This window comes from Rhinopithecus roxellana, chromosome 5, assembly GCF_007565055.1.
Source record: "Rhinopithecus roxellana isolate Shanxi Qingling chromosome 5, ASM756505v1, whole genome shotgun sequence".
In the NCBI taxonomy this organism is placed as follows: domain Eukaryota; kingdom Metazoa; phylum Chordata; class Mammalia; order Primates; family Cercopithecidae; genus Rhinopithecus; species Rhinopithecus roxellana.
Window position 1 is genome coordinate 131,815,976 of NC_044553.1, and position 12,863 is coordinate 131,828,838.

At 51.6% G+C, this 12,863-nt stretch overlaps 1 protein-coding gene across 4 annotated transcripts in view; it reads right to left on the reverse strand.

Annotated features, from left to right (window-relative positions):
- Window positions 1–12,863, reverse strand: part of ELMSAN1 (ELM2 and Myb/SANT domain containing 1) — a 76,300-nt gene that overhangs the window by 3,941 nt on the left and 59,496 nt on the right. For 3 of the 4 annotated variants that reach the window (XM_030929708.1, XM_010382610.2, XM_030929706.1), the window contains exons 4-12: window positions 10,734–11,079; window positions 8,546–8,612; window positions 7,914–8,056; window positions 7,700–7,803; window positions 7,164–7,239; window positions 6,074–6,162; window positions 3,525–3,674; window positions 2,198–2,410; window positions 232–428 (exon numbers count right to left, since the gene is read on the reverse strand). In XM_030929708.1, the coding sequence (XP_030785568.1) occupies window positions 232–428; window positions 2,198–2,410; window positions 3,525–3,674; window positions 6,074–6,162; window positions 7,164–7,239; window positions 7,700–7,803; window positions 7,914–8,056; window positions 8,546–8,612; window positions 10,734–11,079 (1,385 nt within the window). The remainder of the gene's footprint in view (window positions 1–231; window positions 429–2,197; window positions 2,411–3,524; window positions 3,675–6,073; window positions 6,163–7,163; window positions 7,240–7,699; window positions 7,804–7,913; window positions 8,057–8,545; window positions 8,613–10,733; window positions 11,080–12,863) is intronic. The other variant, XM_030929709.1, reaches the window with a different exon arrangement.

A 12,863-nucleotide genomic window follows, 5' to 3' on the forward strand; every position in this document is an offset into this window, starting at 1 on the left:
GTGCGCGAGCGACCCCAGCCTTCACCTTCACCCCCCACGCGACACAGCCGGGGCTGGCCAGCTCGTATCATTTTCCGAAAGCTGCCCCATGACGTCACAGCCCTAGAAACCGGCTGAGCCAATCAGAAACGAGGCGGACACCGCCTGTACCTCTTCCCCCTCCCCCCCGGCCCCGCCCCCGCCGCGCACCAGCCCCCTGGCTCCCAGCGGGGACAGGGCTGGCCGCCTTACCTGCCACATTTTTTACAGGGGAAAGTGTTCTCCTGATTCTGGGTCTTACTGAATGTCTCTGTTTTTTTCTTCTTCTCTGAAAAAGGTAGTGCCCTTCGTGACTTCCCTGTCCCTTCCCTTGGCTTCTCTGAGGCCTGACAACCGGCAGACCCAGGGGCGTTTGACTCGTGGCTCCGGAGGATGAGGATGTCATTGGCCTGAAGAAAATCAAACAAGGAGAGTTGAGTGATCTGAGCGAGCGCAGATCTGGAATTCTAGAATCGCAGGGAACCGGGGGCCTGAAAGGTCATATATACTCCTGCCAGTCACCTAGCATGCACTTGGGTCCTTCCAGGGATAGGACGACCATTGCCTTCTCCAACTCGGCGTCTCTGGTCAGCTCTATCGTTTACAAAGTTGCTGCTAGGGTAATTCTGTGGGGCAGCCCGAGCTGCTAGAGGCCTTGATGCACCTGACAGGGGATCTTGGTGTCTGGGTTAATGAAGCACCTGTTGATGTTTTCTGTCATTTAGTCCGCTCATGCCCTGTTCTATAAATGAGATTCAGGCCCCTGTGATGGGTCAGGTGCTAGGGACAAAGAGGTTGACACAGGCATGCCTGCCCTCAGAGCTGAGGGTCTGGTGGAAGAGACAGATGCACAGGTAGCTAGTTCAGGACAGTGCAGTGCGGGGAAACCAAACGGCAAGAGCCGGGGTCAGAGTGCAGAGCAGAGGGAGCAGAGGGGGCCTTGGCTGGGGCAGCCCCGGGTGGCCATCAGAAGTGGAACCCTCATGGGAAAGTGTTCACAAAAGTCAGCAGAACTCTGTAGGGCGCTACACAGAGCACAGCTCTCGGTGCAGGTGGTCGAGGCTCAGAAGTGGGCACACAGCCGTGGGTTTACAGTTTATGGGAGTTCTGTAAGCATGAGTGTACTACACACATTCCTTTTTTTTTTGAGACAGAGTCTCACTCTGTCACCCAGGCTGGAATGCAGTGGCGCAATCTTGGCTCACTGCAACCTCCACCTCCTGGGTTCAAGCGATTCTCCTGCCTCAGCCTCTGGAGTAGCTGGGATTACAGGCACACACCACCATGCCCAGCTAATCTTTGTATTTTTAATAGAGACGAGGTTTCACCATGTTGGCCGGGCTGGTCTCAACTCCTGACCTCAGGTGATCCACCCACCTCAGCCTCCCAAAGTGCTGGGATTACAGGTGTGAGCCACTGCGCCAGGCCTACTACACACATTTCTTTAAAAAATGACTCTCAAAAAGCAGCAGCTCTCCAATAAACCCCTTCCCCTCCCTGCTGCTTTCTGGGAGAACTCTCCCTGGTAAGGAGCAACTATGGCCGGTAGTCTTGCTTCTTGGTCTGTGATATGGTGGACAGAGCACTGCACTAGGAGTCCAAGGACCTGGGGCCAGTCACTTAGCATCTCTAAACTGCCTTCCTCCCATCTGCAGAGTAGAGGTTAACTCTGCAGTGTGAAGAATTAATGAGATAATGGAAATGAAAGCACTTTGCAGAGATCATGCTTGAGGGCCTATGATTGTCATTCCCATGATCTCAGCTCAGTCTCATTCTTGTCAGGGACTCTGGCTCTCTTAGGGGAGCCCTGTCCAAGCTACAACCCACCAGTGCTCCCTCAGTGACCCACATACCTACTGGGTTTTCACAAAACCTTTTTCCCTCTGAATCTCAGATACAGAAGCAGTAGAGTATAAAAGTTAATCGCAGACTCTGGATTCAGGCTGCCTACTAGCTGTGTTATCTTGGGCCTCAATTTCCCCATCTATAAAATGGGAATAACAGTAATACCACATAGGGTTGTGAGAATTAAATGAGTAAACAGCACAAAGTACTTCACACACTTCCTGCTATTATGATTATAATGAGGATCATAGTCCTGCTCTACCCTCCCTCCCACGTCCCCAGGCCCAGCTCCACCCTGCTTGCCCTGGGCTCAGCCCATGGCGGCCACACTCACCGACTCATTGGCCTGTAGTGTCTGCGTGGCTTTGACTGCCGCTGCCCGCCTGCTGCGCTCTCGCCCCTCTTCCTGCTCCTCCTTCTCCTGGATCTCTGGCACCTCCTCCTCCCCCTCCTTCCTGGGCTCCTTCACCTCCCTCTTGGGCTCCAGCCTCTCTCCACCTGGGGACTCTCTTCTGGGAAGAGGCACCCTTGGGAACTTTTGGGAAGTCTATGGGGAACAAGAACAAGGGCAGTGAGCCTACAGCTCCGTCTCACTGCTGTAGCACAGATTCTGACCCGGCCGAGGGGTCATGGCATAGTAGCCATGGAAACAGAAGAGAGTCTCAAGCCCTGGGAGCACTTGAGAGAGAGCAAAGGGCAGGGAGGGTATATACCAGTCGCTCCCCATTGCCACCCATCCTCCTGGACAGATGACCAGGAGGCATCCTTGGCAATGATGTGGTGAGCCAGGCAGAAGCCTTGAGTTCCAATTCCAAACTATCTTTGTAATGCTTTTTAAGCTCTACTACCTTCCTACCTGCAAAATGGGCAGCAAACCACTCCCTGTCTTACAGTAGCATGTCATCAAACATGGACTTGCAATCCCAAAAATGATGCTAAGTGGATACATGGACACAGAATTAAGTAACATTCCCTTTTCAATTCTCTTTCAATCGTGATTATGCCAAGGACTCAGTCTCTGGTTGCTGCTAATGTGTCTTTTATACTTCTCTAGACTTAATAATCTCTTTAACAGAGCAAGGTCCGGCCTCAGTCTCAGCCGTGGCAGGTAACACAGTATCTAGCTAGAATTTAGTAACACTGGTTTTCACATGTATTTTTACCAGTACCTTCTATTTATAGCACACAACCTTGGTTTTCTATTTATCACTGTGATATAAAGCTTCCCTTCTGAGTAAAAAATGAGTTGATTTAAAGGAAAATATTAAGTAATGGCACAAGTAGTATGTGAATATGACAAAAATTCTGATGGTGACACAAGGTAGGATGCAGATATAGCAGAAATCAAAAAGGTGATACAAGAATGACTGAGGTTTGAAAAACAGTGTTAGAGGTCTGCTATGCGGAGATAGGAAGACAATGCTGGTGTGAATCCTGTGAGAAAATTACCCTGTGTATCAACACAATGTATTATTACTATGACACCAGCAGTATAGAGAGGAGAACCCAGCGGTCCAGGGCTCCTTGTGACTGTCAGGGATACTGTCTTCCTCAACCTGCCCTCTACAGGCTCCTGGAGAGTGTGAACTCGGGCTCCCAGCTCAGGCCTGGCCCCAGACCCAGCCCAGGCTCTATGCATCTGAGGCTGGAAAAGGAGTCACCTTAATATCCACTTCAACCTCTTCCTGGGCCGACTTCTCATCGCTGGCATCCACATCCCCAAAGGTTAGAGTCCCATTGCGGCCGATTTTCACCTGCTTCTTGTAGGTGTAGTAGAACTCCACGCACTGGGCCACGGTCTTGGTCTGGATCTGGTTTGAAGTCAAAACTGAGGTCAGAACCCTCTGGTGTGGCTCATCAGCCTGGGGAGAATCCAGCCTTTCTCGTCCCTGCATCTTTCCCTTAACTTCAAGCCAAAATGAAACCCAGTCAACCTAGGAAATACAAGCATTTTTCCAATGCCTGCTCTGCAACAAACCACTGATCAATCAATGCTTCAGCACTATTTAAAATAAGTAAATAAATAAAACAAGCTACAAAGGAAAACATCGGAACCACCCAGGAGAAGGCAATGTGGATTGTGTATCAGAGGACATTACTGTATTTTTTTTTTTCTTTTTTTTGGAGACAGAGTCTCGCCCTGTCACCCAGGCTGGAGTGCAGTGACACGATCTCAGCTCACTGCAACCTCCGCCTCCCAGGTTCAAATGATTCTCGTGCCTCAGCTTCCTGAGTAGCTGGGATTACAAGTGTGTGCCACCACACCTGGCTGGGTTTTTTTTTTTATTTTTAGTAGACATGGGGTTTCACCATGTTGGCCAGCCTGGTCTCAAACTCCTGGCCTCAAGTGATCCTCTGCCTCCCAAAGTGCCGGAATTACAGGCATAAGCCACCTCGCCTGGCCTGAATTATTTTATCAGGTTAAATTTCTTGGGCATGCTAATGGTACTGTGGTTTTGTAGAATATCTTGGTTTTTAGGAGATACATGCTGAAAGCTTTTAGTCATGTGACAGGATGACTGTAACTTACTTTTAATGATTAGCTGAATCAGAGAACGAGAGAGCTGTATATGTGTGTGTCTATGTTTAGACATAGAGAAAGAGAAAGCAAATGTAGCCAATGTTAACGACTGCTAAATCTAAGTCGGGGTAGATGGGTGTTCATTCTACTGTTCTTTCCATTTTCCTGTACGTTTGAAATTTTTCAAACTGAAAAGTTGAAGGAAAAGGTCTGGGCACCATCTGTATCCAAAGCCAGCCCTGACCTGGCAACAGAGACGCTTTCCATTAATCCAGGCAAAATTTCATTTCTCTCCAGGGAGCAGTGGCTGACAAGTGAGCATACAGAAATGACACAGTGTGCCCTGTCGGGGGAGGAACTCAAGGGAAACTCACAAGAAAGCCCTGGAAAACCTGAGGAGGAAGTGAAAGGCCTAAGTCTTCCTCCTGACTCTGCTACCACACAGCTATTTGAGGTTAGGCAAGTCACTCACTTTTCTAATTTGTTTTTTCATGTGTAAATAGCAAATGGGGTTAAGTAAGACTAGAAGATCTCCAGCGGCCTGCCTCTCAAGCTCTGAAATTCTAGCTCTCCCATTGCATAAATCTATTTGGACACTGGGTTTAGTTTTTGGGCGACTTTCCCACACGAAGAGGCTGTTTTCTCTGACACCACCCCACAGGCTCCCACACTGCTCAGCCACCGCTGGGCTGGGAGCTCCTGTCCCAGAGAGGCCAGGGGTCAGTGTGGGCCCTTTGTGTCTGAGGAGGAAACAGACATGTTTCATCTCACAGAAATGGCCAAGTCACACATGTATTAATTAGGCTGTTTACACATTTACTGTCAATTCTCTCTGACCCTTTGTTGGACTGACTAAAGGTCTGCTCATTTCATTAGGCATTAGGGGCGCCTCAGTGAATTTCACGGGCGTGTACTTCCCGTCAGTATTGCCCAATCAGGGAACAGAGTGTTACTAAAACATAGCAAAGGACTCCTCACAACAGGGCCCTTGTAAGGGAATTAATCATCAGCACTTTGTCTAGTCCCCAGGGCTGTTCCCAATACAATCTACAATCCCAGGAGGAAAGGGCATGCTTTTTTTTAAAACTCTTCCCTTAGCAGTCCACACAATCCTCTCTCCCCACAGCCCAGATTTTGTGAGACAGGGCTGGAAAGATGCAACTCCTTGGATTAGCAAAGCATCTGCTTTTCCAAAAGAATATGGAGAGAGGACAAGATAAATCTAGGGAATGTGGGCTTGAACAGCTGAGTTACTGGAAGGCAACTCTTGGTCAAAGGAGGGCAGAGGCCCCCAGGTCAGCTATGCAGGCACTTGCTGGCTGTCAGTTCCCCTCACCCGAGGGGCCCTCCCCCCACACCTTCCCCTGGGGAATGGCTCACCTCTACTTGCCGCCCTCCTCCCCATCTTCCTCCTGCCTATTTTAAGTCTGATGCCTACTTGGGCCTCCTTCTGGATTGAGACCCCAGAGCTTGGCCACACCACCCTGAAGTGAGGAAAGGGTGCTTAGAACTAATAGAGAAAAGAGGCCTAATCTTTCTTTTTCTTGTATTGTTTAGGAAATTCTGAGGCTACTCAGTAGCATTGACCTGACTGCTTTTTAAGAGGGCTTGGTCACTGGCAGAGGGAGCCCTGAAGTCACACAGGCAGCTCCTGGCCCTCTTTTGCCCCTGAAACAGAGCCCAGCTCACCAGCTTCTGCACCAGGAAGAAATCCTTCTTGTAGATGGCAATGCCTTTGTTGAACAGCTTCCTCTCGGCCATCTTCCACTGGTCAGAGCCTATGGAGCAAAGAGGCAGCCAGGGAGTGAGGTGGGCAGGGCCCTGGCCACTGTGGGGCCATTCTGACCAGCAAAAAAGTATAAGGCCCATGGTCTCTGCAGGCATCAGAGCCGGCTCGTTGTCCCACTTCCACCATACACTAGTCATGTTGCTCACAGCCTCACTCCCTTGCTTGTGAAATGGAAACTAATATCGCCTAGCTCACCCGCTGTGGTGAGGACTAAATAAGATAATGCATGTGAAACCCTTGGTGCTCTGCCTGGTGCAGATGAAATGTAGCACTAACATGGATGGGAAACATTGGCTGCTAGAATTATGCTTGCTCCATGTACTTCTTTTTTTTTTTTTTTTTTTGAGACGGAGTCTCGCTCTGTCACCTGGGCTGGAGTGCAGTGGCTGGATCTCAGCTCACTGCAAGCTCCTCCTCCCGGGTCCTCCTCCCGGGTTTATGCCATTCTCCTGCCTCAGCCTCCCGAGGAGCTGGGACTACAGGCGCCCGCCACCTCACCTGGCTAGTTTTTTATATTTTTTAGTAGAGACGGGGTTTCACCGTGTTAGCCAGGATGGTCTCGATCGCCTGACCTCGTGATCCGCCCGTCTCGGCCTCCCAAAGTGCTGGGATTACAGGCTTGAGCCACCGCGCCCGGCCGCTCCATGTACTTCTTAAAGTGCCCAGAACAGGACATACACTCCCTCCTGGGGCTAAGTTCCAGGTACCTGATGCCAATTTGGATGGCTCTCCTTGGGTTCCTGTCCCTGTGACCTGGGCTTTTTTGCCTGGATGGGCTCCCACCTGCCCACTCCCTTCTCCCCTCCCCTCCAGGGCACAGGAAACCCCTGGAGAGCTACCCCAGCTTTGGTGGCAGTTCCCTCACTCTGACTCTTGGGTTATCTACCCTCCTCCTCCCGCCCCAACCCAGGGCTGTGACTCAGCACTGAGCAGGGCCCCATGGATGCTGGGGACCTCTCAGGGCACCATGCCCACCACAGCCAGGCCCACCTGTGTAGTGATAAGTTGCCAGCGGATGATTGTGGGGCCGCAGCGGCTTCTTCAGTAGCAGCTTATTCAGCGTTTCCTGGAGGGGAAGTGAGGGAAGGGTCAGGGCGCTGGCAGGGGTATCGGTGGTGGACAGAGCATTCTAGGCCCTGATAAAATCCTGAGTAGGGTGGGCACTTACTCTTGCCCCCCTTAACTGCTGAGAGATAAGGGGTTCGGTGGGGTGGTGAGATCACAGGGGGTGGGACTGCCCAGAAAACAGGCCTCAGGTCCTCTTAAGAGAGACCATGGCCCCAAGGGAGGCAGCACTGCTGGAGAAGGCTCTCAGCAACCATCCAGTCTGAGTCCACTGACCCAAAATCAGGGATGGGAATGAAACTAGGGCTCCCTTGGGTCAAGGCCCTACAGCCCCTTCCTCAGTCAGACCCTCCTACTGGCCTCAAATGTGCATCCCAGCAGGCCTAGCTCCTGAGCAGCAGACATCGATCCAAGCCAGCCCTCACTGAGGGGTCCTCCCTCTGCTGGGGGTGCCTTCTCACCAGGATGTCTCCTCTGGACTCGTGCAAACAGTGCAGGGCTAACTCCTGGTTGGTGCCAGCACCAGGGAAAATGCTGGAGCAGGCAGCTGTCAGCAGGTCTTCCACTGGATCCACAGGAGCATGAGAGGGGAGGGGAGGAAACCACGTTCAGCTTGCGGCTGGGCAGGTTGAGGCCTGTGCCTGCCCTCACTGGCTGCTCCAGGCCCCTCCTCACCTTGCCTCTGCTTCTCCCGGCTGCTCTCTAAGTCCTCCCACGGCTGCCATACCAAGTCGGCCTTGTGGGGATCTGCAGCTGCCAGGGCACGGTCCCTCATCAAGGGGATTTCCGCCTGGAACCGGGAGCCCACGTTGATCCGTCTAGAGGAGTGCAAAGGGCAGGAGGTGAGGCCTCACCTTGCGGGGACAGAGAACTTGATGATGATCCCCCAGGGTCGGAAGCAGATGAGGGGGAGCCGGCAGAGCAAGGCCTCAGCTAGGTGGAGGGAGTCTGGCTTCTAGGGGATTGGGAGGACAGTCTGACCTGGCACCACTAGAAAGGCAAGGTCCAGAGGCAGGAGAGGGGAGAAGCAGCTCCAGGTTTACAGATGGGAAAGAGCCCCTGGACCCCCCTTCCAACTCTCCTAGAGATAAGTTCAAGCTGAGCCGGTCCTTGTCCTTCCCTGCAACTTCCACACAGAGGCAGGGTGGGGACAGCAAAGTCCAGGGCCAAATACAGAAGCTCAGGGAGGCCCTCTCAGCCCTATGCAGTTCCCACGGAACCCTCCTGTTGCTCCCAGGGCCCACCTGCACACATTGCACCAGTGTGGCCACCCACACACCCTTGGCCAGGGGCAGGGCTGCACTTACGGCTCGATGCTCACTGGGGTAGCCTCCCCCATCACAGAGAGGACAGGCGGGGTGACTTCAGCACTGTCTACGGGACAAAGAGCAGGTTGATAAATAGTACCCTCCTTTCAGCAAAGCACCCCCAATCCTAGTGGCTGCCCTGTATGTGCAAGAGTCACAGTGGTGACACACAGAGCTCACACAGGGAACACAGGCACCTAAGTCCTGGCTCTGCAGCCTGCCACCCTACAAAAACGCAGGCTCTTCACTAAATATTTGGGTGCCTCAGTTTTCACACCTACCAAAAGGGACTATTACTACCTGTCTCCTAGGGCTAATGTGAGAACTGGATAAAATAACACACTGAGCCTGGCACTCGATAAAGATTATTGTTACTGCTTCTACAACTAAAGCCATATCCCTGCCCCCAGAAGCTCCAACACTGCAGAACCAGCTCCAGCGTAAAGCTGTGGTTTTCTGGTAAAGAGACTGAAACTTTGAGCACACTAGGGAGATGGTGAAGGGGATCGCTGTTATATAGTTACTGCCTCACTTTCTCACTTGCTCTTTGAATTTTCCGCCTCAGTTTCTCCCAAGCTAGTTTTTTTTCTTTTCTTTTTTTTTTTTTTGGAGACAAAGTCTCACTCTGTCTCTGCCCAGGCTGGAGTGCAGTGGTGTGATCTTGGCTCAAGGAGTTGAACCTCAAGTTCAAGCGATTCTCCTCCCTCAGCCTCCCAAGTAGCTGGGATTACAGGTGTGAGTCACTGTGCCCAGCCCCAAGCTGGTCTTCTTAAGGCCTCACATGATCAAAACACTCCTTTGCTCAAAAACAAACAAGAAAAAAAAAATCTTTGCTTTTTACTGACTCCCTCCTGCAACGTGAGATAAAACCTGCAACCCTCCCCTCGGTTCGAGGCAGTTCTGCTTCCATCTGTACCTCTCACCACCCATGTGCCTGGACCTGCATCCTAGCTGACTGCTTACCTCTCGGCCCCTCACTCTCCCTGCACGGTCCCATCTACAGGCCTTTGCACCAGTCATTTCCTCTCCCTAGTGTGTCCTCCCTGCCCCTACCCTCCTCCATCTCTGGGGCTCAGCTCTGGCCCCACCCCACTTGAATGCAGTCCTCACCAGCCCAGGCTAGCTGCTAGGGGCTTCACTCACTGGCTACAGACCCCACACTGCCAGGAACCTCTGTTTTTCCAACTCCCAGGCTTTCATGTCGACTCCCTAATGACCTTGCATTCTCTATAGAACAGACCATGGTGTCCTGTACATTCTTGGAGCCCTCACAGGACCCAGTTCAAGGCCTTACGCCCAAGTGTTTGGTAACTACTCGTGGGCAGACTGACCTCTCGCTGGCTGCCAGCCTGATCTCTACAATGACTTCCTCTTCCTACACAGCCTAGCCAGGGAGAAGCCTCCCCAGGAAGCAGGACAGAAGGCTGGCCAGCCTAGGGCAAACATTTTGCACCCACAGACACCAGGGGGCACCAGAGAGCTACACCATGGGTGAGGTCACAGTCAAAGGTTAATTGGCCAAAGGCATCTATGAGCTAGCTACTTCCACTTAATCCTCTCTGCCACCCTAAGGGATTGGATTATCCCATTTTGCAGAGGAAATGGATCTCCTTGTGGAGTTGGCAACATTTTTCGGCAGGACACCACCCCACGCCAGCCCAATATTTCCAGAGTGTCTGTTTTTGGCCAAAACGACTGTTTGAGAGCCCCAGAGACCAGATCTGCTGCAAAGGGCTATGAGCAAACAGCATGGCCTGGCATGATGTTCCAGCTTTATGTGTGCTAATGCACCTGAGCCTAGGAAGTGGTCATTAGGTTGAACCAAAGGAAACTACTATTTGTGAACCCAAAAATAGTTGAATATTGGCAATTTCACCATCAAGCAAGTACTACTAATATCCCCATCTTAATACTGAAAAAACTGAGGCCCAGGGAGTTGAAGTGACTTGCAAAAGTGGATGTAACAGTAAATGATGAAATTGAGATTTGAATCCAAGCAGCTGGGTGGGCCCCCCCGCCCCTCTTCGTTGAATGAGGACAACCTCCTTCTCAATCTCAGAGAAGACAGCAGAGCTCCTTCTCCCAGAGTGTTCCAGCCCAATCCCACAGCAGCCCCATAGGCTGAGATGCCTCCCTGCCCATTGCCTCAGCCCCGCTCCTGCCAGGGCCGCGGAGGGAGGTCACTCACTAGTCCGGAGCAGCGTGCGATGGGCACTCTTAGGTGTGATGGGAGGAGGGGCAGGGATGGTGTTGGTTGATATGATGGCATTGAAGTAGAGGCCAGAGCCTTCCCGCACAGGGCTGAGGATGGGGGGTGGCGTGTAGGGAGGCAGCTCAAAGCTCCGCTCAGAGGGGTGGTCAGCTAGGCGCACAGGAGAGCGCAGGTGGCTCTGGTATGGGGTGATGTTGGAGTAGACGGGAGGGGCGATGAAAGTGCCCGCCTTGGTGGGGATGATGAGTGGCTCGGGCCTGGGCCGCTGCTTCGGTTTCCGCACGGAAGGCTCCCCCTCCAACTTGACATTTATGTCTTCCGCCTGGAGAAGGAAAGAAAACAAAGATGGCTCAGCCTTGTGTCCCAGGGAAAGTGAAGTCTTTTTTTTTTTTTTTTTTTTTTGAGACGGAGTCTCGCTCTGTCGCCTGGGCTGGAGTGCAGTGGCCGGATCTCAGCTCACTGCAAGCTCCGCCTCCCGGGTTCACGCCATTCTCCTGCCTCAGCCTCCGGAGTAGCTGGGACTACAGGTGCCCGCCACCTCGCCCGGCTAGTTTTTTGTATTTTTAGTAGAGACGAGGTTTCACTGTGTTAGCCAGGATGGTCTCGATCTCCTGACCTCGTGATCCGCCCGTCTCAGCCTCCCAAAGTGCTGGGATTACAGGCTTGAGCCACCGCGCCCGGCCGGAAAGTGAAGTCTTAACCACAGCTTGCCAGTCTCACCTTTGGAACTTAGGCTGCCCACCACACCCACCAAGGCAAGCCTGAAAAAAAGGAGCAGGTCCAAAAGCCCTTATTGTCTCCTGTAGGCCAGAGGTCAGCAAACTTTTTCTGTAAGGGGCCAAAGAGTAAATATTTTAGGCTTTGTGGGCCACATGTGATCTCTGTTACATATTCGTCTTCTTTCCCTTTTTCTTTTTAAAATTAATCGTATAAAATTGTAACACCATTCTTAGCTCTGGATTTGGCCCCCAGACCACCGTTCCCCACCTCTGCTGTAAAGTGTGTGATAGGGCAGAAGAGTACAGTAGTTCAGGGCCCAGGCTCTGCAGCTGGACTGCTTGGGTTGGGACCTACCACCTTTATTGCCACTTAAAATTACTCAATCTTTCTGTGCATCTTCATTTTTAACATGGTGCCTACCTAGTAAGTGCCTACTTACTGGGGTAACTATGAGGACTACATGAATTAATACATGGAAATCACTGGGAACACTACTTGGTACCTCAGTAAATATTGGCTATCACTACTTAAACTCCAGGCTCTGCGTTAGATGAAAGTTCCTACTGCGTGCTAAGACCTGAGCTGGGCATGGGACTACAAAATGGAATGGACAAGGCCGGGCGTGGTAATCTCAGCACTTTGGGAGGTCGAGGTGGAGGGATCACCTGAGGTCAGGAGTTTGAGACCAGCCTGGCCAACATGGCAAAACTCTGTCTCTACTAAAACACAAAAATTAGCTGGGCATGGTGGCAGGTGCCTGTAATTTCAGCTACTCAGGAGGCTGAGGCACGAGAATCACTTGAACCCGGGAGGTGGAGGTTGTAGTGAGCCAAGATCGTGCCACTGCACTCTAGCCTGGGCAACAGAACTGGACTCTCTCTCAAAAAACAAAAAGGAAAAAGAAAAAAAAATGGAATGGACATTCTTTGTCCTTGCAGAACTTTTGTTCTCATAGTATTAATCCCACTAGGAAAGTCTAGCCCATGCACGCTGGCAAAGGTTAACCCGCCTACTTCTCCTTGCTAGGTGTGCCTTATGGGCCTCTATCTAGAATAGAAAGCAGGACTATAAGACAACAGAGGCCTTCCCTTGCTCGATTCCTATAATCTCAAAGGCAGAGAATGGAGCCCTACAGGATGAGCAGCACCCAGTTTATCCCTCTGCATACTCAGTATAACAGGTAAGGCTGACCATGTTGACCAAGTGGGCCTTAGAATAATGAGCTGTCTCCCTGCCAAGGTTCTGGTTCCCATAAACACCTTACAGCAGAGGGCCGACTCCCCTCTGAGGCTGTGGCTATGTCCTTCACTCATCTGCGCCCTCTTTTCCCTTCTAGAAATTGGGATGAAATTGTTCATTTTTCTTCCCTTAGGGAAACAATATGAT